The 26,303-nt window shown below is 38.5% G+C and overlaps 1 protein-coding gene across 4 annotated transcripts in view; it reads left to right on the top strand.

Annotated features, from left to right (window-relative positions):
- The window catches only part of LOC129775535 (discoidin domain-containing receptor 2), a 631,586-nt gene that overhangs the window by 573,773 nt on the left and 31,510 nt on the right, over nucleotides 1-26,303 (top strand). For all 4 annotated transcript variants that reach the window (XM_055780375.1, XM_055780374.1, XM_055780376.1 and 1 more), the window contains 2 exons: nucleotides 24,286-24,445; nucleotides 24,571-24,720. In XM_055780375.1, the coding sequence (XP_055636350.1) occupies nucleotides 24,286-24,445; nucleotides 24,571-24,720 (310 nt within the window). The remainder of the gene's footprint in view (nucleotides 1-24,285; nucleotides 24,446-24,570; nucleotides 24,721-26,303) is intronic.

Genomic DNA, 26,303 nt, shown 5'->3' with positions numbered 1-26,303 from the left:
GAAAAAAAACCATTCTACAAAGTATAGTCTCCCCCGTGTTTGCAGAAAGTGATTTGCTGCTCCTGGCAGGAGGGTATCCCTCATTGGTCCTCCCGCTTGTTCCGTTTGCGACCTTTGTCTTTTCGATTCATCATTTGCGTCTGTGTCGAAGCATGCTGCAAACTTGCTTTCTTCGGACCAAAGAGGCGGAGGGGGGCATCATCCAGCAAATACCGAGAAGAACACAAATAAAGTCTTATACACAATCAGGTGAAGTGTAAAAGTGCATTTGCAGATCATTTAAATAAATAATAGAATAAACTTTACCGGTGAAAATCCATTAGCCAGTCACTCTTTTTCATTCGAATGTCGACGCGCACTCTTCAGGATCAGGCCCAGCATAGGCAGCCAGCTTACGATGCCCGACTTGAACTTCGAACGGTTTATCCTACACCAGATGGGTTGGATGCTGGCAAGGTGTCTACTGTGTCAGCCGGGTGCCGAACCATATATCTATGTGGATGGTTCCAGTTGACATTTCTAAATACTTCGCATCTAACAGTAGGGGATAGCGTTCGTGAAATTCGTTCGTCAACAAGTCTGGCTCTGTGGAACGAGGGGTCACAAGACGTTGGGAAAGATTAAACATTCTTCGAGATAATTCACCTCTTTCTACAACGAATCGGCCGTGTTAAGTATCATTCAAAGAAATGTATCGCTCCGTATGACTTTTTCACCCATCCGGGACCCCGTTGCATTCCGTCTCTGATAAAAATTGCAATCAGTGTAAATGAATCCGGCAAACAGATGGGATTATGTATCTTTTCAACAATCATCAGCTTGCATGAAGAAGGCACAGTGATGACCGTTAGTTGGCAATTACGGATTGTTCGACTCTCGCTCTTCCAAATTCGCCATTTGTGTCAGCAATGTTCGTGTTTGTGTGATTCCCTCAGTTGCACATACCGACCGACAAGAGCTCTATTCAAATTAGCCCCCTGATTCAATGGCTCGACAAACAAACTCATCATTGCTCAGCTGAGTTCAGCATCTCTCGCAGCCTTGAGTTTAGCTTCATTGAAAGAATGAAAACATATATATCACGCAGAAGGGATTGTGGCATATGGAAAAGAATCATTCTGATTCATTATCTGGTCCATTAATCTGGGTGGAATGGTCCGGGACGAACTTCGTCTGCCACGGGTCTATTTGTTCCTCTCGTCATGGTTGAATAAAACTTAAATTTTCGCCTTCTTTCCATGATATTTCTTCACACATTAGGATGAAGCCACGTTGCAGTTCTGCGTTCTAAAGCATTGTCCACTTAGAATCCGTACGGAAGAAACTATGGAATGACATACGAAAAGGTTAACCAATTTTAATGCACTTTCACAGAATAATGTTCTTGAAATGATTTCTATTCATTTCCGATATAACTTCGCAAATGATCATCTCGAATTTTCAAACGAGACTTCCTGCAACTCCTATACCCTAATAGCCTATGCAAAAGTTCAGCTCAATCGAATTTTATTTACTAGTGTCGCATAGACAAAATTTGAGTTTTTTAAAAATCATCCGAGTACATGAAATCGGGGTTTTCAAAAAAAAAATGTGTTGAAATTGCAGTAAATCTCGACGTTGCGGATTTACTGTTATCTCGAAAACAATATTTTTTTTGTCAAAAAATTTACCTTTTAGCACTCAGTCGTTTTTCCGTCCGAAAATTCGATTTATGACGAAAAATTATTTTGAGATAACAGTAAATATCGACGTTTCATGCAATTTCCAGACATTTAGCATAATTTTTTTTCTGAAAATCAACATTTTGCGGGAAATTCTGTATGAAAAATCGAGATGACCATTTTCATTGCACCCTAAACGATAAGTTTCAGTGTCCCGAGCCGTTTTATCGCTTGTTTTTTTTTCGCGTAGGACTATGTCTTCCATTTCTGTACCGGGGTGTAAGTTCAAAATTTCGAAAACGAGAGAGTAACGCTGGATTGCAAGGTTTTGCACGTTAATACCACTTTACCAGCTGAATGGAGTGGTATAATAATCACTTCATCCGAAATTTAAAATGTCAACGAGTTTTATGATTGTCACTTATGGGTCCAAAAAATCGTCTCAATAGCTTCAAAATTGCTTCGAAAGCAAGCTATTGTAATCATAACAATCGAGCTCATTGACGATGATTGGTGATCGTGATGTGTTCCCAAACACGGACGCAAAATATAGGCACCTGGAGGAACCGTCATAGCGAATACATGCAAACTGTGAGTTCTTTTGCTCGCTTGCATTAGTGTTTGAGAAACCAGAGCGGATACATGCGAGGTATAAGTACTTTTACTCGCATCAGTTTCTGTGTAGTATAAAAAAGTTTTAAAATCAATTAAATAACATCCCCAAAAACTTCAATTCGTTTTCATTAAAACGTTTGAGCAATTTGCCCCCGGATCATGGTACCAGTTATATGTTTTTTCAATACATTGTGATTTACGAAATCGGTCAAGAATTGCGGCCTCAACAGTGCTTTTTCCGAAGTCATCCCAGCGTGGCTTCCCTAATTATTTCAGAATCCATTGTGGAGGCGATCTGGCGTAGTGGTAACATCCATGCCTCTCACGCTAAAGGTCACGAGTTCAATTCTCACTCCCGACATTCTTCCAAAAATGGAAGTAAAAAGTGACGAACCAGCCAAATGAGTTGAAAATCACTATAATACAGATATAATAAAAAAAAAATTTTCAGAATCCTTCAGAAAGATGGTGAGCAGAGCCGGCGGACGGCGATGACCACATTGCGACGTTTAGTTTTGAGCAGGGCTCTGCATAGCTAAGTCAACTGAGGATAGTCAGCTGACTATCTGACTGACTATATCCGTATTCAGTTAGCAATGACTTTTGGCTTCTTCACGCACTTTCTCCGCCAAAACAGGCGATTAGTCGCTATCTCTTTCTACCGACTCGACTATATCATTTCATCTTTTCGAGTCAAATTGTCCTCATCGCATTTTGAAGTGACTTGCTCGTTGCTCTCTTTCTCTCTCCCATGTACGTGTGCATGCATCGATGTTTGAGTTCAACGTGGTTTGACATACGCTACAGGTGAACTAAATTATTTTGTATCGTACACGAAAATTACTCACACTCTTAAAATAGCGTGCAGTGTGTTTGTGCGCTATTTTACACGCTATTTACTAATACTAGGACCGCGAGGACCCTTATAGTATACTTGATAAATGTCTAAGTTCGTTGGTTTGAGTTCACGATGGGTAGAAAATAAACCGTCCATTGCTGGGGTAACTACTTTGTTGCATCAGAAATCAAGTTTTCGTTCCTCTTTATATGGACGCAAAATAAGATTGCGTACTCGGGTATAAAATTAGTGTCAGGGGGAAATGGAAGTGTGGATTGAAATCAGTTGAATGGAGAGGCAGATTTGTATTCATTAGTCAAGTCAGTTAAAATAAACACTGACTGGACTAGTTCACCAGTCATCCTCGCTATGTATTTTTTTTTTCGTATTCGCAGAAATTTTACTCAACTGTCATCGACATAAAATCGAATGTTTGGCATTCGACATTGAAAGCTTCGCTGTGAAGGTTTACAGATACACTGAAGTCGCTTTTTACGCGGTTTTTTATGCGCGGTTTTATTTTATGCAGTTTTTTTACGCGGTTTTTAGAATTTATGCGGTTTATTTTTACGCGGAAGGACTTTCAAACGATCGTTACCTTGTTGAAAAAGACGATGAATTTGCCATTAGTGTTCTCAATAGCCTAGTTCATTCAAACTAAATACAGGAGGCTTAATTTTTTAAAGCCTATGGAAAATTTCGACGATACTGTGTTGGACTACATTAAAAAATAGAAGGCCTGCCAAGGAGGAACAGTTGAGTTTTTGGAAATAGCATTCGCAAGAATCATTTGAGATGAAAAGATGAAAAGTAGAAACAAAAAATGGGTGCTAGTTGCAAATCGTTGGATGCAAATAGATTAAGAAATGAAAAACTAAAGTGTAAGAAATTTGTGACCGGTTGAAAGAATTTTTGTATGATGAACATTATGTGGGCAACGAAAAAATCGCGACTCAATGTTGGGCAAAACTTTGATCTAGAATGTGACAATTTCTATGACAAAATTTATAATAATCCTAATTTGCATCGCAAAGTCTCTCTACCATCTGAATATGAGTGAATAAAATTTGTTGTGCAGAACAAAGTAGGTAAATCTTAAAATGGTCAATTGTTTGGCTGTATCCTCGTTTTTATTCACTTATTCATGAAATTCTACAATTATTCACATAGTGGAGCATTTTTGCGACGATCTCTATCATTTTATTTTGTGGACATGAAGCAATAAATACAAAAACTAAGAGTGGGTTATATCTTTGATATAAAAGAGTTCTACGAAATATGTCGTAGATACCACAATTTTCGAAGTCTCTTTTCAGTCGGAGAAACAAAAAGATGGTTTACGCATGATTCATTCTTTCGAGATAATTAATACACAAGCTGGCGATGGCGCCCAGCTTGCCCCACAAGTGTATTTTTTCCTCTTGGTATAATAACTGTAACAGTAATCGCGGCGATCCCCCCAGTTGATATACACACGGTCACAGGGTTGTTCCATCACAACCATTATTCCACATTTATGATAAACAAAACATCAAAACCGGTTACCATTCATCATTTCGATCACATTTGGCAACACTTTATGTGTGTATGGGTGATGCAGAAATACACAAGCGCTCTCCACCAGATGAAATACAAATCGATGTTTTGTATTTGGCGTTTAGAGAGACCGATGTACGTGTAACTGAGTTGCTCCCCATAGACGTAAGAGTAGGTGAGCACTCAAATGAGCAAAAGAAATGTTTGAGCGAATTGAAATTCATCTAATTTTCATCAATTTAAACTATTTAATTAATGGAGGATTGTAATGTATAGAATATCAAACAAATCCTAGATCGATTGATCAGTACTCAGATAAAATGATAAAATGAGAAAAATGATAACATTTCCGATTTGGAACCCTTACTGAAAGACGTCTTCATACGTTGTGACACCGCTCCGATTCAGGTAGTCGGCGATGACAAATGTGGTGTAGGACATCGCGTTATTGTAGTCCACTACCCAACACCTCCAAATTTCTGGTAGGACGCGCCGGTCCCCAGGTCAACCTGATCGAGCCATCTATCGCGCTGTGCTCCTCTCCGTTGGGTGCCATATAGGTTGTTGAGGAGAACAGTTTCAAAGGGGCATGACATCGTGATGACATGTGCTGCCTTACCACAACTATCCCACTAGTGTGGTGTGTACGATGGATGGTTCTAAGAGAAGCTGAGAAGCAAGAAGGAGAGTGAAGAGTGGAATTTATGGAGGCTAGATCCACTCTCAAACGGGCGATTAAGCGGAGCAAATCTTATTGCTCCAAGGAGCTATGTCTGGACGTGAACGTCAATCCATGGGGCAATACCTACCGAGTGGTGATGGCGAAGCTCAGGGGCCCAACGACACCTTCCGAAATGTGTCCCGAAAAACTAAAAGTTATCGTGGAAGGGTTATTCCCGCAGCACGACCCAACGACCTGGCCACCCACGCCATATAGAGAGGATGAGATTGATAACAACGAAGGCAGAGGGGTGTCGAACGACGTCCTAGTTGCAGCTATGAAACGCCTCAAAACGAAGAAAGCACCTGGCCCAGATGGAATCCCCAATGTAGCTTTAAAAGCGGCAGTCCTAGCATTCCCTGATGTTCAGGACAACAATGCAGAAGTGTCTAGACGAATGCTGCTTTCCGAATCGATGAAAGGTACAAAAACTAGTACTACTGCCCAAACCAGGAAAGATGCTGGGTGATCCAGCATCGTATAAACCCATATACCTACTGGACACTCTTGGGAAACTTCTGGAGAGAATCATTCTCAATAGACTGACGGAATGCACGGAGGGAGTTCGTGTACTGTCCGATAGTCAGTTCGGATTTCGGAAAGGGAGATCCACGGTAGATGCCATTCGCATAGTGGTCGAAATAGCCCACAAAGCATCCAAACAGAAGCTCAGAGGAAATCGATACTGCGCAGGGATAACGATCGACGTTAAGAACGCGTTCAATAGTGCCAGTTGGGAGGCCATCGCGACTGCGCTCCACGCGATGAGAGTCCCAGACTACCTGTGTAGAATACTGAGAAGCTACTTCGTGAACCGTGTGCTGGTGTACGAGACAAACACGGGCCAGGCGCAGATTAAAACTACAGCGGGAGTTCCGTAGGGCTCTATTCTGGGCTCATCGCTCTGGCACAGTATGTACGATGGCGTACTAAAACTGAATCTGCCCAGAGGTGTGGAGATCATTGACTTCGCGGATGACATCGTTATTCTCGTGACAGAAGAATCCTTGGAACGGATCGAAATGCTCGCGATCGAGTCGATAGACATGATCGGAAGGTGGATGCAAAGTGTGAAACTGCAGATAGTCCACCGCAAAACGAAATGTTGATTGTCAGCAACCGCAGGGCGGTGCAACGTGCAGAAATCACCTTCGGAGAGCACTTGATAACTTCGAAGCGAGACTTAAAATACCTGGGAGTGCAGATCGATGATCGACTGAACTTCAACAGTCACGTTGACTACGCTTGTAAAAAAGCAACGAAGACAATCAATGCACTGACAAGAATCATGCCCAACAATTCTGGCCCAAGCAGCAGCAAGAGGCACCTTTTGGCTAGTGTATCCTCATCGACATTACGATACGGGGGTCCAGCCTGGATCGCAGCGTTAGAAACTCAGCGGAACACGGGGAGGCTGAATAGTACGTACCGGCTCATGGCGATGCGAGTCGTGAGTGCGTACAGAACCATATCAACAGAAGCGGTCTGCGTCATAGCCAGGTTGGTCCCCATCGACATCATCTTGGCGGAGGACAGCGAGTGCTATATGAGGAGGGGAATCCGAGAAATCCGGAAGCTAATGAGGGCGGAGTCGATGGCTAGGTGGACGCACAGGCTCATACCGACACTAATGGGCTGGGTAAACAGGAAACATGGAGAGGTAAACTTCTACCTAACGCAGTTTTTGTCTGGTCATGTCTGCTTCAGGCAGTATCTGCACCAGTTTGGACATGCAAGATCGCCTCTTTGTCCGGAGTGTGGAGATGCGGAGGAAACACCGGAACACGTCGTATTCGTATGTCCCAGATTCACCGAATGGCGCGAGGGGTTGCCTACCCTTCATGCTGGGAACATCGTAGAGGAAATGTGTCGTGACGAGGGAACCTGGAGCGCAGTGCAATCGTCCACATAATGTCCGAGCTACAGCGGATGTGGAGGACCGACCAGCGTGCAGATAACGCCTGACTATAAAAGATTAACCACAGCGAGATCTGAAGCACCGGATAGTACCCTACGAGAGCGGCCGTGACGGAGTGCGCGTTATGTTGGAGGGTAGGTCGGTGCTCCGTTGGGAAGCAAAATCCTGCGAGGGTGGCTGTGACGGGGCGCGCGTCAAGTTGGATGCCGCTTCCTAATCGGTGCACTTCTCGATAGGTAAACTGTCGCGGAGAACAGAAAAATGGGTAAATGGGTAAATGGATGCCTGCAAAATGGTCATAAGTGCAGTGGAGAGCAACGAATGGTGAATATAGAGAAAAAGGGAAGGAACAACACTAGTCAGCGTTGAAGACTCGTGAAGTGCATGAGCACAGCCGCCCCCTGAAGTAGTCGCATAGATGTGGTCCCAGGGGGAATGAGGTAACTAGTAGAAGGCTTGGTTTTAGTGGGTGAGAGCCCCACTCGACGTCTGGGTTAACCCTTCCCAGATAAGACTGGAAATCCTCACCTCCATTAAAAAAACTCCGAGAAGCTGTTGTAACTCAATATTCTAGCTTGTCGGCGTCTTATACAGGGTCAGAATCGAAGGATTCTACGCAGCTCGAAGACTAGTCATGATCTCTTGCTAAGATGCGTTTCTGGATTTCCTTGCTGATGTCGTTGCCATCGGTTATCAGTGATTCCAAGTACATGAACTCGTTTACCACCGTAGGTTTTACTTTGGACTTTGGACTTCCTCTCATGTACATACTTGGTTTTGCCGCGTTTACCCACAGGCCTCAGCCTTTAGTCTACAGGGTGTTCAATAAGTACGAATACACATTAAAAATGCGTTAAAAACTGAAAATACAAGATATTCTTTTCTGTGCCAATTTTTATTGAGGCAATGTGTATTGAGAACTTTTGCGACATATTAGCTGAGAGCACTACACCACCCACCCCCCCCCTTCCATTGTCCTATATGACAAGCTTGAGACGTTTCTCAGAAGAATCGCACGCGGCACGCATTTGGTCCATCGTATCTCGTCCCAGATCTTAGAAATGAGCTTCTTAAATTGCTCCTTCTCCAGAACATCGGAATGAACTGCAAACTGAATCATTTTTGGATAATCCATCTCAATTACAGAGTGACAATTCTACTTCGAAATTGCAGCTTTTGCTGCTCGTCCTCGGTTCTTTTTGGATTGCTACTGTTCTTCCCAATCTTTCCACATCAATTTACATAAAGTTATACACAGTAAACTGTACCGAAAATAATCGTCATCCATCGAGATAATTTATGCCGCTGCAAAATGGCAACATGATGGGACAGTTTACACTCCATGCACACAGATGAATTCATCCATCTGTCAATATGCATTTCATTAGACCTCTGACTTTTGGCATCGATTCGACCCGTATGTTGTTCCGATCGGTGTATATATAGATTGCAGTGCAAAAGTGCAACCATGTTTTCCGTTTGTTTTGATTACTTTCAATAACGCCATTATGGAATAAAGTGTACCATAATTTATTTGAATAATTTATCGCACATGGAGGTCGTTAAGAGGGCAATTTCAGTCCCGTTTCATCGTCGGAACCATCGCAGGCATCCACACACATACAGGCAGCAGCGAATTCTGGCAGGCAGCGTATAGTCCAAGCGGTCCATCTCGCTGTCCATATAGCAGATTACGTTAATAAAATATCCAATCAAGTATATTGCACTCTTTTTTTATGCCTTGGCTGGGTGAGATATTTTTGCGTTAGTGTTGTATGCATATAGGCTGCAATCTCACTGCCGGTCGTCAGTTCCATGAGTCGCTTAAAACGGATCATCAGATATAGCAATTCCAGCTCATCTGATTTATTGGAGCGTGTTCTATGGTTGAATCAAATAGTTGTAGTCAAATTTTCAGCTGCTATATTTACTGCAAAATAATAATTTACGAAATTTTCATGTGGGATGTCAATCAAAAGTGTCACGAAAAAAATATGGTTAGTTTGGCAACACTGGTAGAACATGCTATTCGCACATATTGAATCACCCAGTCTGTCTTACAGCCAACGCGTACTCGTTATGAAAGCACTGCTCGATAATCAGATCGACGGAACGATATTGAAGACAACCAAGAGTCGCGATGATTACATTTTGGGCCAGAAATTGCGCAGCAAATCGAATTGAAACCGACGACATTATGCCCGGTGTTAGTTGCAGTCCGGCCGGAATGTGCGCCACTGCTGGATGAAGTTATGTGTGCGCTTCGCCGAATCTGTGACCATTTATCATACATTTTTGGACTCGTAGTTATTTTGCAATGGGATGGAATTTACAGTTAGTGTTTCATAATTTGACCGAGGCCAATGCACATGCAGGTTTTGCACAAACTAGTGACTTTAATTTCAATCAGCCAGTCTGATTGAAAATCGTAACTGGGTGAGAACAGAACTGTTCATAACATAATATGCAGGTCATCAAATCGGTTCACTTCTGTTCCCGAAATATTTCCAATGTGGGCAAAGATCCTTTCGAAGTTCCGGTTTCGAGTTCGACCTCATACAAATCCACTATACTGCGAGTAATTTATTGCTCATTCCGCGAACTGTGTGGATTCGCACTCTGCTCGTGTAAATCGAGGCAACGAGGCTGGGAAGGCGCGTGATTGGTGGCCCCACTCCACGAAATAAGTGCGCTTATTTATTTAGAATTTAATTTATTATATAAATGGTTTTCCGCTCATTGTTTGCGTTCGATATCACGGCTTGACTTGGGTTATGATGCCGCGTTCGTTGCTCTACACGACGACGAGATATACGGCCTGTCTTTCGGACAAGAACTTAAGCTACGGCTTGGGCCAGACCAACTTGCCGGCAGATGTTGGCGAATTCTGGAAATTGATATGCTTACTTCCCACCGAATGAATTATTTCGTGCGGTCAGTGCTGAATAATTAATCTGGAGTGGAGCTGATTTATTCCACACCATGCAGCAGCAACTCGACGAGCCGACATGTGGTTTTGAGTCGACTGTTGGCAGAAGCCCCTTACGCATCGCGTCCTAACATAGCGTAATGGAGATGTATTGTATGAAATCGAACGAGTAATTCAAGATTTTATTGTGGAATAAAAATGAGTTTTCTTCGTGAAATTATGTCAGCTTCAGTAGCTCGTGAATCCTCAAACAGTAGTATTGTTATGATTCGGGTGGCGAAAACGTCGGTGCTATCAATCCATCGTTTCTGACAGGGAATTCAACTCTTCATGTCTGGCACCAATCAATCTTGTTTCTAATAAAACTGCTCAACCCAATGACAAGACCGTGGCAGCGCTCAATCCTGCAACTAAATTGCTACCTAAATTACCCAACCACGAACGCTTACCTGCTGGTAACAATGAGAATATTCAAATCATTATTCCCCCACAACAACATCTGGTTCCTTCACAAGAGAAGGTTGTCTCGGAATACTCTTGATAAATGAATTGTGTTAGTGAGATCGTACTTTAATAAACGATTTTTTTTGCATTTTGAAAAAAAATCAAACACGACGTGTAAAATATCTATATATATATATATATATATATATATATATATATATATATATATATATATATCTAAAACAAGGATTCACAAACTTTCTTGGGAACATCTGCCATTAGGTTCCATACAGTATCCTCAGAAATGCTGGCAGCGGCGCTTTTCCATCTCCTCTTGAAATCATCAATGCTATTCGCTTTCTTCTTAGTTTCAAATAGTTTTCGCTTAATCAGAGCCCAGTACTTTTCCACTGGGCGAAGTTCTGGACAGTTCGGTGGATTTGCTGTATATATATACATTATATATATATATATATATATATATATATATATATATATATATATATATATATATATATATATATATATATATATATATATATATATATAGACACATTGCTCAACTTCTCACTTGGTTTTGTGACAATTTGTGAGTGTAGAACGAAAATCTAAAACTGATTGTGAAACGAATATAAAGCCTGTCCACGTTAAATTTCAGACACCAAGATGATGCCAGTAAAACAAAAATTCACTTAATACAACAAAACCGATTGTTTATTTCAGTAAAATAGACTTATATCTAAAACAAGGAAAGCTTACTTCGATGTTAATTACGTTGTCTGTAAAATTCACAAACTTTCTTGGGAACATCTGCCATTAGGTTCCATACAGTATCCTCAGAAATGCTGGCAGCGGCGCTTTTCCATCTCCTCTTGAAATCATCAATGCTATTCGCTTTCTTCTTAGTTTCAAATAGTTTTCGCTTAATCAGAGCCCAGTACTTTTCCACTGGGCGAAGTTCTGGACAGTTCGGTGGATTTGCTGTTTTGGCACATATTTGACCTCATGTACATTATACCACTCCAGGATGGATTTTGCATAGTGACAAGAGGCCAACTCTGACCAAAACAACGCTGGAGAGTCGTGGCTTCTTATGAATGACAGCAACCGCTTCTGGAGACTTTCCTTCTCGTAGCCTTTTTTGTTGATAGTGCCGGTAGAGACGAAGGATTTGGATTTTCGGCCACAACTGCATATGGCCTGCCACACCAAGTACTTTTTGGGGAATTTATACTGCTTCTTGGTCCGGTAAAACTCGGCTACGGCATTCCTTCGCATTGCAGTATAAAAAGCAAGTCTTCGAGAACATAAGTTTCATCGTCCTTTCTGGTGCATGAACATTTTTGCAAAAACTGGGTGTAGAGTACCTTAGCACGGCTTTTTGCAGTGAAATTTTACTTATCATCACGATTGGGCACCTTTTTCACTTTGTACGCCTTCAGTCCATGCCTCTGCTTCACTTTTTGTACACTTGATTTTGATTTTCCAACCTTTCGAGCCACATTGACTGAAAGGTTAGTATGTTTCTCAATAATGGCAACCACCTTTCGGTCCATCTATCGGGAGCATACTTTTCGATTTGTTCCGCTTCCAACCTTCCGATCCACAGTTAAGCGCTGGTCCAACGATTTGCACACACTAAACACGGTACTCTTCGGCAGTTTTAGCTTTCTGGCAAGATCGCGTACCGACAGTGTTGGATTTTGCTGCCGTTCGCGTACTTCCACTTGATTCGACGCCATTTTACCAAATTGAAGAAGAATGTAAACATGTTGGACATCGAAATAAAGAGGAGGGTTTCAGCTGTCATGTAAGTGAAATATTTCATTGATTAGTGAAATATTTCATAAACCACACTGAAAGAAAAGTGTCCGAAATTTAACGTGGACAGGCTGTATTAAATATTTCGAACTTTTATAACTGAACTGTTTAACGCAGAGATGCTTGCATCAATCGATCGGAACTATTTCTACCCATCCATCGAAATGTCGACTAACTGTCGACTAACTGTCGACTTGACTGTCTCAATTCGTGTCGACGGCGGAATGGTGTCGACATCTGGATACGACATTAGTTTTTTATGAGGCCAACTATTCTCTATGAGATTAGTCGGCCCTAATGCAGTTTTAAATTGCTATAATTTGTATGATTTTTTTTTTCTTGGCTTTATTTATTTACTAGAAGTACGTTGTTCTGACCCTAATTTAAACTATTTTCTATGAATTTTCAGATATTCTCACCAAAACATACCATTATAATATAAAATTATCTTTCGACACAATTTTTGTATGATATTTTTAGAGTAAAAGTGATTTTCATTTACATAGAGTACTAATTTGATTTGGGAAAAATAATTTTTATTCATAGTTTTTTATTTCAAAAGTGTGTTCATTACTTCTGCAAACCCATATAGTCATGCCTACTCCCCCATTCCGTAATACGAAGCTCAATGCCGTCAACGCGGATATGCGTGTCCAAAACACACCACAACAAAGAGTCATAATGTCAAACGATATCGAAGCGTTTATTTTAGATAACTCTTGATTCGCTGCTCATACCCTCCGCTTCCGTTGCGTTTCTACCAGTTAGAATCATCATATGATCTCGAATTTTCGAGGCATTTTTGTTATCAAACGCCGATAACGCTAAAGAATTTTGAATCCAATATTTTTGCTTACAAGCGTATCAATAGGCGCCGCTGTTCATAAATATATTGCTACGTGCCGCTGTGTCAGACTTTTCTGTCCATGTTTGTATAGAAGACGTAAACGACAAAATGAACAAAATCGACTTTTTCGCTCTTTCGCATTCTATACAATGTAATAAGTGTGCTCAACATGCAACCATTTTAGGTTCGAAAACATTTGAGCAATTTTGAAAAAACGTTTCCGAAAAATCACTGTTTGTCCGCATAACAGACGTAGTTCTATACAGCTTTCAAACATCGTTCGAAAATCAACAATTATCAGTATTATGTACTATAAGCTAAATCTACATTTGAATCATATTTCTTGTAGAGTCCAAACATGTCCGTCGCGATAGTGTCTTACCACTTAGTGTTTCCTAATAGATGAATATAAGAAACCATTGAATGCTGCTCATATAATTACTATTTTCTGTACACGATGAACAATTAAATGTTATAATTACCTAAGTTTCCGCATTTGAATCTTCAAGTAGATAATGAAACAATCAGATCAGTTGTAAAATTAAAATAATATTGGTTCTCAGCATTATAACTTCTCGGATTCAGCATTGGATTATTCCACATACTCAGCATTTACTCATACCGTTGGAGTAAGGCACTACACCATCTTTATGCGATTGATCGTGATATCGGTAAATCATGTTGCTAAAATTATGAATATTGCAGATTGCCTTTACAAATTCAATTAATTAAAAAAACACGAATCTGCTGTTCTTATCATATCCCAGAGAATTCTTCAGTTAAAAAGTACTATCATAGACTCGCAACAAATCAAGAGCACCTTTTCCAGACATTTCACTAAATTTCTTCCAACCCTTTTTGATTTTATCCGATAACAACTCAAACTACCGACGGAGACGTTTTCACTATTAACGGAATTGTAAATACTAACGTTACAAACAGAGTAACCTGGTGATTACGTCTAGCTATGCGGACAAATGTTCATTGAAACGATTGATTGTCCGCATAAATAGACGCAAGCGTTTTCCAAATGGAAAAAAATTGTTATAATCCGCAAAATCACCTAGGCCCTCTTTTTGCCTATAATATCCTTCAACTGTACAGATCATTTCATCGGAAATTTGCATGGTTATGCTTATAGGCCAAATACAACAATAATACGTTTCCCCAACACTAATGGTGTTGTCGATTACGGCTCCTATGCAATCATGGGCAGTTTTGGCCTTTGTATTTATGAGTTTTTATTCTTATTCTAAGGTTTGCATTATTCTTAATCATGGATGGATTTTAGTAGTCAGAGACATTGAAATGATTTTGTTCGTTCTGGTTCTTATCACATGATACAAGAAAGGATATTTGAAAATGGTTTTATGCTTTTCAGAAACCATCTGGGTATATAACAATTGCAGAAAACATCTGAGTGAATTAGTAACACTGGAACTGACTAACTCTCTTTATTAATTTCCATGCTGGAACGATGTGCCCCATTATGAGATTATTGATGTAAGAAATTATTTTTTAACATTTTGTTATTCAAACTCAATTGATAGCTCTGGTAACATTTAAGAGTGTATTGGAGTTTGCAAAATTGAAATAAGTTTTTTAAAGCTTCAAAATTCTTATGACAGAAGCGGTCAAAGTTGCATGAAACCATGCAGTTTTTGATATATCATTATTTTATGAAGATAGACGTGGTTTTTGGTGCTACAATACATTTAATTGTATTTATAATGAAAAAAGGAAGTTATAAGCACAGAAAAATCCTGCCAATTACTGCGTTTTCCATGATTTTTCATGGTTTTACCGACACGGTGCGTCTTACCCAAAGTTCCCCTATAGACACTTCGTCAATGTCATCCGAGATATGTCAGCTTGACCTGAAAAGCCAATATGTTGTTTCGTACTCGATTTCCCGATTTCATATTTTGAACGATAGATTCGATTCATACGCGCCCATACACATACAAAATGAGATTACACTCCTACTACTGCACACGCTCGGAGTTCTGTTTGCTCGTTAAGCGAGGGCTGGCCACCACATGCAGTAATAATGGATAGATTATCCTAATTTTTTTCCTGCCTTTGTACGGCGTTCGGCCGGACATAAGCTGGGACAATTTCTAAAATCCCTATAAATTCTCCTCCCCAGCGCTAAATGCAACGGTGTCCACCGTCCTTTGCCACCATTGCTGCCCCGCCACCGTTGTTTCCGATGATGACGATCATGTCGGGGGCGCAGCAAAGCCAGAACATGTGTTTTCGTTGTACGGGCGATTAAAGTACTTTAATTCTAATTTATTACCTAGGGGATCGGTGTATTACAGTCCAACATTCTTGTTAACGCTCGTGTGCATGCAGCACAAGTATCCGAAGGCTGGAAACGTTATCTTTCGTGGACTGCGTTAGAGATGGAGCCTCAGGTGTGCAACGCCACATCGTTAGCCTTCTTCCCTCAATCCACCCCGCTTCAACGCTTCACCATTCGACGCTGTGCAGCAATAATAATCTTGCTACGAGAGATTAAATGGCTTTTGTACGATTTCAATTCCATTAAAACTCTGTCCACTGAGCGATGAGGCTTTGTTCCGAAAAAAATACAGCGCGAAGAAAAAAAACATATACGAATACCTCCAATTTCGGGTATCAGAACAGAAAAGGATACACACCAACACAGATGTCAACGGCACGTATTACTGTCACAATAAAACATTGTAAATGTGACTGCTTGTGACATGTTCGATATTCAAATTATATTGGGAATGTACTGAAAACCCAATCAATCAAATTGCTTTCACTGAGCTCTCGGGGAAAAAAAGTCCATTTACCCATCGGTGGATTTATTGTTGTACAAAAATATATAGGTAGGTACTCATACACAACGTTGTATGAAAATTAGCACGTCAATAGCAATCAACCGCAGGACGACGCGGCTCTCTTCATTCGTGTAACATGTGAAAATGAATTAATATAAATTATTCAACACCGCTTTTTTCGCTCCATTTGCGCTGACATGTCGATCCGAAGTGCCGGGAATAATGTCATCGTGCGTCGCTGGTAATGATTTGCTGCCATAGCCGCTTTTTTGTGTTTAATGCCACAAACGGAAATGCTTTGTAACATTTTTTTTTTTTGAATGAAATTTCGTAGCCTTTCGACTCGTCGGAAAGCGACCAACGAAACGAGGCAGGATAGGAATTACTTTACACTAATCTATTATTTACAGTTCGCCGTTATCAAACAGAACGAAAAATATGAGAAAATAATATTTAATAACATTTTTCCCAGTCACCCATCCGCCGGTCCGATCTGCATTGGGTTGAGTGCTGATCATAGTATTTTTTATGGGCTCTGTTCCCTTGAATTGCCTCAGTTTCAGACCACTGAATAATTTATCTTTCACTCTATGGACAAAATTTTAATGTTCATTTGCAGGTATTGTCTACCTGTACTACTTGTCTGGTGCGCGCAGTTTGGCAGCGCTCGGTCCGGTTCCTTTGTTACCGGTACCCAATGGAGTGGGGAGGCGAAAATATGGCGGACAGCTCGTAGCTTACACCGTAGTCACCGGAAGAGGGGGAGAACTTTTGCTCTGTGTTCTGATGCATAAAACATCAGTCATCACTTCGTCAAACCATTCAGCATGGATCCTTCCAAGGGTCCGACTAGAAGTAGCTAGTACAAACGTAATGGAGCGACTTTCCTAGGGAGGTTGTGAAAGTACTGGTAATTGGATGAGCACTTCAGGGTGTTTTGATGTGATAACAAATACGTTGATTTTGTTCGTTTTGGTTGACACATAATGTTTCAGTTGATCTCTCATTTGTCGATTTTGATCAATTCCCAAGCTGGAAAATATGTTCAAATTTGGACACTTAATTTACTTTTTATTCCGTTAGATTTTCAGCAGGTCAAACGTCAAACGTTACAGTTTCTGTTTGTAATGCTATCTATCATATTGTTGATAATGCAGTATGGGATTACGTAGGATTGCTAAATTTATGCGAGTAGAACAAAACATTATAGAAATTTAACATATTAAGGATCGCATGTTTTGGGGCAAACGCTTGTACGCTTCATATGTTCGAATTCCACGAATGAGATTGTTTCCTTCTGTATGAATGAGATGAAGGCGAGCCATCGGTAGATATTATTAGATTCTTACCAGACCAAGGATTTAACCATCAAGTGTAGACAACACGGGTTATTTCGTGATTCATCCGTAAGAGATGGAACGCGAAACACGAGAAAATTCGTGAGCGGTCCTTAAAGTGTTAAAAATGAAACTCGGTAGCAGTGACAACGACCGATAACAAAATAATAAAAAGCAGACTGTCAAAGTGACACTCAGCATTGTCATGTTCTGTTGGTTGGCTCGTTGACTATAACGACACTGAAATACTGTACTTATTGAATATAACGGGTCTTTCATTAAGGAATTGTCAACTTTTTTAAATAAAACACAGTTTTTTTTTGAGATATTGAGTTCAATTATCTCAATATTTCAATACATCAATTAATATTATATTCTGGTTGTTTTAAAGAATAAAATTCGATTCCGGTCATTTGACCACCACGGGCCCTTTTACAGCTATCGATCCGCTGGACCCAATTTTCCACTACTCGGCCACACATTTTGACCGGAATGTTGCGAATTTCGCGTTGGATGTTGTCTCTGAGTTCTTCTAAAGTTGCTGGCTTGTTGGCATAGGCCAGTGAACGCATGAACGAGGCGGTCAGTTGACAGGTTCATTTCTCGGAATAATTCACCAAACTTACTTTTCCATAAATTCATTGTAACGTATGCTCCTTGGCCAATGACACCGTCTTCTTGAAGCCACATATTATTGAAGTTAAGATCTTCCAAAAAAAGTAGAAGGGTCTGAGCCTAGAGGCACGGACGGAAGTTTGACGTAGGACTGTGATTGTTCAGAACAGTTGTTTTTTTAAATGTAATTTTTTCATTGTTCACAAATCTGTTAGTTTAACTCTCTTGAATCAATAATAGATATCATCTTCAATTTGAAGTATTGTTTTTTGCTGTTCTGCAGTCCAGTTAGCGAGTAAAACACGATAATTGTTTTGATTTTCTTGCCCAATCAACGAACGATCACTTGCTTTGCTTTGCTTTGATGAAATCTTGCATGAAATTTAAGTGATGCATGAAATCTTGCATCTGATTACTTCAACATCTCGCTAATTTGTTTGATAGAACGAATTATTGCATAAAATTTTGTGTTGCATACAGCATTCATGGGAACGAGGTTGTAAGAAAGAATGCGTAATACATGGTTTACCTTCGCATGCGCTCGCAAAACATATCTGTTTTATTTGGTAAATTGCTCATTTGTTCTAATATTTTCACTGTTGATGTCTCAGGAGAAAAAAATGCTGGATAAATTTGCCGTCTAATGGTATATATTATAACAAAAACCGTAAGAACTGTTCTACGTAATATGCATTTGAAAACTCTTATAAAACGTTACATTTTTCGTAGAGTGACCCCCCCCCCCCCTATATAGAAATCAAAGACGTAGTCCTAAGTCAATAGTCTTTCAACATGTCGCGATTGCGCTCTTCATTGACGGGAACATGTCAGTCGTTCTCATAGATGAAGAAATACGACCCAATCACTTCTGCGGCACGAAAACCACACCAAACAGTATTTTTTTTGTGAATGTGATGGTGTTCCTTGAAGCACATGTGGGTTTACATTTTTTTACAAAAATGCATATTTTGCATGTTCACAAAGCCTCATTGCTAAAGACGATTTTGTGATAGAAATCATCATTTTCTTCAAAATTCGCCAGAGCCCAATCGAAGAAGTTTCGCCGCTTCATATTGTCAAGTGGCTTTAGTTCTTGAGTCAATTTGATCCTGTAAGGATATAGCCCAAGATATTTTTGCAAAATAAGCCAGAATGAGGTTTGGCTTGTTCGTGTACTTCACCATGATTAAAATGTTGATTATGACTAACCCTTTGACATTGACAGACCATTAGAATGTTTTAAGGATTCGTTCACACGAAGACACGAAACTGTCAAATCGCTAATGGATGAATCTTTACAAGCAGTGTTACCACATTTTGATCTGTACCAGAAGGAGTAAAATTTATTTTCATCTGTACTTTTTCTTCAAACAATCTGTACCAAAAATCTGTACTATCGAAAATGTGAAAAAAAAACACATTTATTTACTACAAAATATTATATTAACTTAATAACTGTTTATTGTTATCTAGATTTACTTACTGCATATAAGGTACACCGGGGCAAGTTGAAACGTTTTTTTTTCAAAGTTCAACTTCAAAATTATATTCTTAAAGAATCGCAAAATCACTCAATTTCAACCTGTTTGCAGCAAATGCAAGGTATGTCAGATGACTTTCGATCAAAAATAGAGATTCACACTGAATGTTCAGAAAAATTTCAATTATTAAAACTTTTAGTTGTAATATGTATTGGTTCGACTTGCTTCGCAGAACTTACGTTGATACGCTGAAATGTCATGAATTTAATGTGTGGTTTAGTTTCTCGAACTATCCACGACTGATTTATGAAACACTAAATTGAGGGAATTACTTATAAAATATTAAAATAATTAACTTGAGCCACCGTTGTCCTTTCATTCCGTATCTGTTCGTTCATTCGTTCCATACAATATGGATAATGATTTATTATGCTCAATTTTATGTAATCCAATTTTTTTCTGTCTTCCCACTTCATACTATGTTATTGGGAATTGTTATTTTTCGTCGATTTATCTCTAATAATCTCTATTTTATGGTTTGAACATTTGCTTTCAATTACGTTTATATTTTCCCTTCTGATTTCTTTTGATACACATTTTATACATTATATGATACACGAGCAAATTTAATTTTTTTTAAAATTATATTTGAAGTTATCATTCATTTTATTTCTTTCATATTTAAAGAATGTTAATTTCTCTCCCATCAAATCTTCGCTTTCTTACATATATATGTTTAATTTATTTTCCGCTTTCCATTTTACCTGTATGCAAGTATTGAATATAAACGTCCTTACTAGATTTAAATCCTGGGTTTCTGGCCCTTCGGTACATTCAAAAGCAATAATTGCGAATGATGAACACATTATCGTTCAAAAAATAGCTGTAGATAAATATGGTGACGAATTTCATGTCAACTCGACTGGCCGTTGGCAGCACCATCTCAGATAGCAGGTCATTTAAGCAACTTTGCATTCTAGAAATATTCCAAAAATAATTAGACAACTTTTTGAAAAAAGCCAAATTTTTTTTCTTTAATTTTTACAAAAATTTATAACTTAAAGACTATGATACCTACAAAATTCATGTCAAAGGATGAAATGTAGGAAATTGCTTAAATTTTTACGAAAAAATGCCAAACATTTTTTCGACTAAAATTTCGCTGAAAAAAAGTTATTTTAAAAATTAAAATTAATTTTTCTCAAAACTGTATTTTTCTTAAAATTCCCAAGAATATATAAATGAATAGCCCTTAAAATTTCCAACAAGTCGTCCATACATCGGAAGATGGGCACATTTACAGGGAAAAAGTTTTTCTAACAACAACTTTTTTATATTTTCTTTGAAAAAAAAAACAACTAATCCTAATTTTGTTTAAAGTCAAGATAGCGATATAGTGTATACGACGAAGTTTTAGATCTCATTAAAATGTGAACTTTTGTCGTCAACTTTCAATCTGTTATAGTTCTTGGAATATAAGTCATTTTTGCATGTAAAAAAATAATGGTTTTCTCGTAACATTTATGTGTGCAAATTCTCACGTTTGACATGTTGTTGACATATTTCCAAATAGAGAAAAGTTAGCAGAGCATGTAAATTGCGATAATTTATACATAAAAATGTTACGAATAGTATTTTTTCAAAGATAAAAATGAAAAAGTTTTGTTCGAAAAACTTTTTACATGTAAATGTGCCCATCGTCCGTGTGTGGAAAACTGGTTGGAAATTCTAAGGGCTATTTATATCTATTTTTTTCAGAATTTTAAAAGCATATATTTTTAAGAAAAATGAATTTTATTTTTCAAAATATTTTTTTTCTATGAAATTTTTCCATTTTTCCAAAAAATTCTGTGATAATTTTTAATGAAAACCTAGTTAATTTCCTACATTCTCTGACCATCTTTTTGTAGATGTTATAATTTTTAATTAATATTTTTCGAAAAAGTTGAAAAAACTCAAAATTTAAAAAAAAAGCCTACAAAAAAAATATCAGACCTACAGAATTTTATTAAAAGAATGGAATGTAGGAATGGTTTTCATTAAAAATTATCAAAAAAAATGAATTGAAAAAAAATATTTTGAAAATTAAAATTCATTTTCCTCGAAAACATATGTTTTCAAAATTCTGAAAGAAATAGATATAAATAGCCCTTAAAATATTCAACAAGTTTTCCATACATTTTCCATACAAGATGGGCACATTTACATCGAAAAAGTTTTTAGAACAACAACTTTTTTTTTTCTTTGAAAAAATGCTATTGATGTTGTTTTCCTGTTGTAAGGGCTATTCATATATATCTATCTATATATATATATATATATATATATATATATATATATATATATATATATATATATATATATATATATATATATATATATATATATATATATATATATATATATATATATATATATATATATATATATATATATATATATATATATATATATATATATATATATATATATATATATATATATATATATATATATATATATATAATATATATATATATATATATATATATATATATATATATATATATATATATATATATATATATATATATATATATATATATTTGGGAATTAAAAAAAAAATACGTTTTCGAGAAAAAATATTTTGGGGCCAAATGTACTAGAATCGCATGACGCATCGAGACTTACTGTCATCTCAAATTTTTTGACAAAAACAAATTTTTTGACAAAACTTTTTTTCGGAGATAACTGTAAATCTCGACGAGTAATGCAATTTCAAGACATTTGGCATCAACAATTTTTTGAAACCCCTGATTTTCGGTGATCTTTCGTTTTTCAAAAAAAAAACTCAAATTTTTACGTCTGTGACACTAATAAATGAAGTTCGAATGAGCTAATATTTTGCAAAGGGTATATTATAGTGCAAATCGACATTTCGCAGTAAGTTTCGAATGGAATAGGAGATAACCATTTTTTTTGGCACCAAAAACCAAACTTTTTGTTTCGTATTCCGAAAAAAAACTAAATCCCAGAGTTTAGATTTTTGACGAAAAAAAATTTTCGAGGTAACACTAGATCTCGACGTTTCATGCAATTTTAAGACATTTGGCATAAATTTTTTTTCCGAAACCCTCGATTTGCTTTACTCTTCCCTTGGGTCATTTTTCGATTTTCAAAAAACTCAAACTTTGACCGCTTTGCGCCATTCTCCCTTAGGTCCGATTGAGCTAATATTTGACATAGGGTGTTTTTTCGAGGTGGTGAACATTTTTTATCAGGTAACTTTTTGAAATTAGAGATGACCATTTTCATTGGCACCCTAATATTTATATTCTAGTTAGAAAAATGTACTAGTAAATCTATATATCTAAAAACCTTGTGTCACGATGTTCGTGGTCGAACTTCTCCGAAACGGCTCTGCTGATTTTCATGAAATTATACACATAGGAAGATTGAAAGAAAACTGAAAACATGCTGGCTATGAAAAATCATGACTCAAAAATGATAGAAATCACATTTCTGATTTTTGGATATGTTATGTCAAAAAACTTCAGCTTTCAAGAAAAAATATGAAAAATAAAACGCCCTCTTAGACTAGCCATGTGAGCAATCAGACACCAATACAATATTACAAAAACAAAATCCCATTTTTTTGCAAGCTTAATATTTTTCAAATACAACTAACCAACTGACTTTAATTTTTTATGTCGATCATCTGAATCGGTTCAGTACTCCGGCTGTTATAAATTTTTGAAAAAAAAGTCATTTTTGAAAAAATAGGGGAAACATATTTTTTCGGACCACCCAAAAATGTAAATAATAAATGACAAAAATGACTAACAGAAGGTGATAATATTTTGCGATAAGGAACAAAACTACCAATTTTCACGAAAATCTAAGAACCACTATATCGGTTTGGCATGGAATGCCTGCATAATTGTAGTTAGAAGATCCAGCCTTTCATGGACACATGCAAAATTATCGGAAGAAGCTCCCGCAAAAATCGGCAGCTGCCTTTCATCAAAATCCACATGTACGATACTTTATTTTTGGACAGATTTGGAATGATGTCATCATGCTAGTACCGTAACGGGGTACTATGAAGCCAATAAACTCGCTGCCGTACCAGAATCCTCCCCTCGATAATCCTGTCAATTATCGTAAGGTAGGTACAATTGAAATATTTTGTGCTCAAATTAAGGTAGCGCTTTCGGTAAGGGGATGGGTGACCAGGAGCACAATATCACTGAGTAGTCTGTACAGAAGCTTAGAGTCGGAAGGAAGATAAGCATGATAGAATTTTGATAGCAAGATGGTCGATATATCTTGTATTCCGTAAATCTAACATTGGCAGTAATTTGTCTACAGTCAGACCTGCCATTGATTCGTGAATAATTTTACAATTAACTTTTTCAACTTATTACGAAGAATCGAGAATTTGAGCTTCATGGGATTAACAGTTTCTTCACAGGGATAGATACAATATATAAAGACATTAGCATATCGCATGCTTTTTTCCTAATTACATGTTCCAACATTCATCGATAACTACATCAATCCAATAAGTCATCATCGACCGATTCCACACAGTTCAAAGTACTCGTTAGATGAAATAATACCGCCATATACTCGTACCCGATTCCACATGCCACCACGAACTATCAATACGAACCAATACAAACAATTTTCTAATAAATATTTCCCCACTCTTCTGCATCCGCTTCCAGGAGTTGTTTAGTAGGGCCGCAGTTGGAGATAAAAATCTGTACACTAGGAACTGTGATAAACCGCATTGCATATCCCGCAGACTACTGCCACCTGGAGGGAGCAGGGAGACAATCACAACCGATGCCAATCCGGTGGATGGCATGGGAAAGCGTCCTGATGGTAAGTGACTGACACTCGCAAACACCTATTTTGAAATGATTCCATCGTCCACCCTTCTCCTCCGTCCTGTGATGGGATGGATTTACGTGTGCTGCACTAATTAATTGAATTTTCACCACGCACAGGGTAAATTTACATCAAAGTCAGACGTATGGGCGTTTGCCGTGACGCTCTGGGAAATCCTCACGTTTGCTCGGGAGCAGCCTTTCGAGAATCTGAGCGACGAAAAGGTGATCGAGAACGTCGGACACATGTACCAGGACAACAAGAAACACGTAAGGATTTTAATTTGATTTTAATTACCTTCGCTTTATGCTGACTTCCGACCTTTCCGTACACTGACTGCTTTGGGATTAGGGATGGAGCCAATGGTCAAAAGGTTTATTGAATATCGATGACGCCGAACAGAATTGGACAGTTCTCTCACCCGTGTGTAGGCTCCGATGGGGAGGTGGGTGATCAGGGTTCCGGGGGAGCTGAGAAAGTGACACCCGGCGTATATAAAGCCAATTAATTATTCACTCAAGCGGAAACGGCAACGCAGTCGATTCGATGTTTGCGGCCAAAGCCAAAAGCCACAAATGTCGTTATAATTTGCATATGATATTGCGCTACTACTCGTTGGGCACTCAACCGGGTATCATTCTGCCTCTGGTTTCCACTAGTGGCAAACTCCTCTAGCCCCGATAATATTAGTGACGCTAATAATATATTAATGACACTGACCAATCCCTTGGCGTGGGCGATTTGCTTTTATCAGCGCACTGTAGAACATTTAGAAAATTGAATGCAGTGTTGGCAAACATATGATAGGTTATTTTTTGCGCTTTGCACTTGTCGAGGTTTGTAATTGAGACAAAAATTGGATTTTTTTTTTCTTTTGCATGCCACTCAGGTTGCACTTCCCCATTTCATAATGGATTAATGTTTGATATTTTCGACCCATTTTGTGTGGCTTTGAAGCATCGCAACACTTGCTAAATGAAACATTTGGTCACATTTTATCCCCACGCCGGTGCTTCGTGGCTGGTATTATATTGCACAAGGGTTCACCACAATAACCGGGATTATCGTTTCCGGCTCGGTTTCCTCTTCCGATAATGGACGAATAAAGATTTTATTTCATTTTGCTACATTCCCTGCTGCCATTACGACTCATGCTGTCGATGGGCTCATGAGAATGAGAGTGACGTCACGAACCGCAAAATATTGGAAGTGGAGTGGGAGGGCGATGGGCGACAGGGTGGAAAGCCATCTTCCATCTGGGTCTTTCAATATGCAGACAAAGGGATGATTTGCTTCAACCCTCTCAGTTCCTCCGGCTAATCTCCCCCCGGGAACTCTGTGTAGCATTCTAGCGGATTTCGCAAATGATTGAATCCACACTCAATAACCACAATCTGGGCGTCCGTTTGTGTCCTGTATTCTCCCGTACCTGCCACGTTTATGGATGCGGTGTTTTGATACCGCAATGACGAATGCTTTTAATGAACGCTGGGACTCATTTGTAGCTCTCTGTTGCGCTGTTTCGGGCTACATTAGTACGGGGTTCTTGTGGTGACGGGTTATTAGCATCACGAGAGTACCTTAAAAGCTTTCTGTTGGCCTTTGTTGGCTCTGTTGGGAATGATTTCCATCCCATCTCGGAAAAACAAATATAGCTCTCGCTCTCGGTTGAATACAGCAAAATCGTGTTGAAAAGCTAAACCCAATCAGAAATTGATTTATTATCGAGCACATAAACCCCCCTCGAATGTCACAAAGGGGGAGAGGGACTTTGAGAGATCCAACCGATTCGATTACCATCGGGATAGAGCAAGCAATTGAATAACAATGCATCGCCGGGAAGAACTTGATA

Source organism: Toxorhynchites rutilus, chromosome 3 (genome assembly GCF_029784135.1).
Source record: "Toxorhynchites rutilus septentrionalis strain SRP chromosome 3, ASM2978413v1, whole genome shotgun sequence".
In the NCBI taxonomy this organism is placed as follows: domain Eukaryota; kingdom Metazoa; phylum Arthropoda; class Insecta; order Diptera; family Culicidae; genus Toxorhynchites; species Toxorhynchites rutilus.
This window is presented reverse-complemented; position numbering and strand designations above follow the sequence as displayed.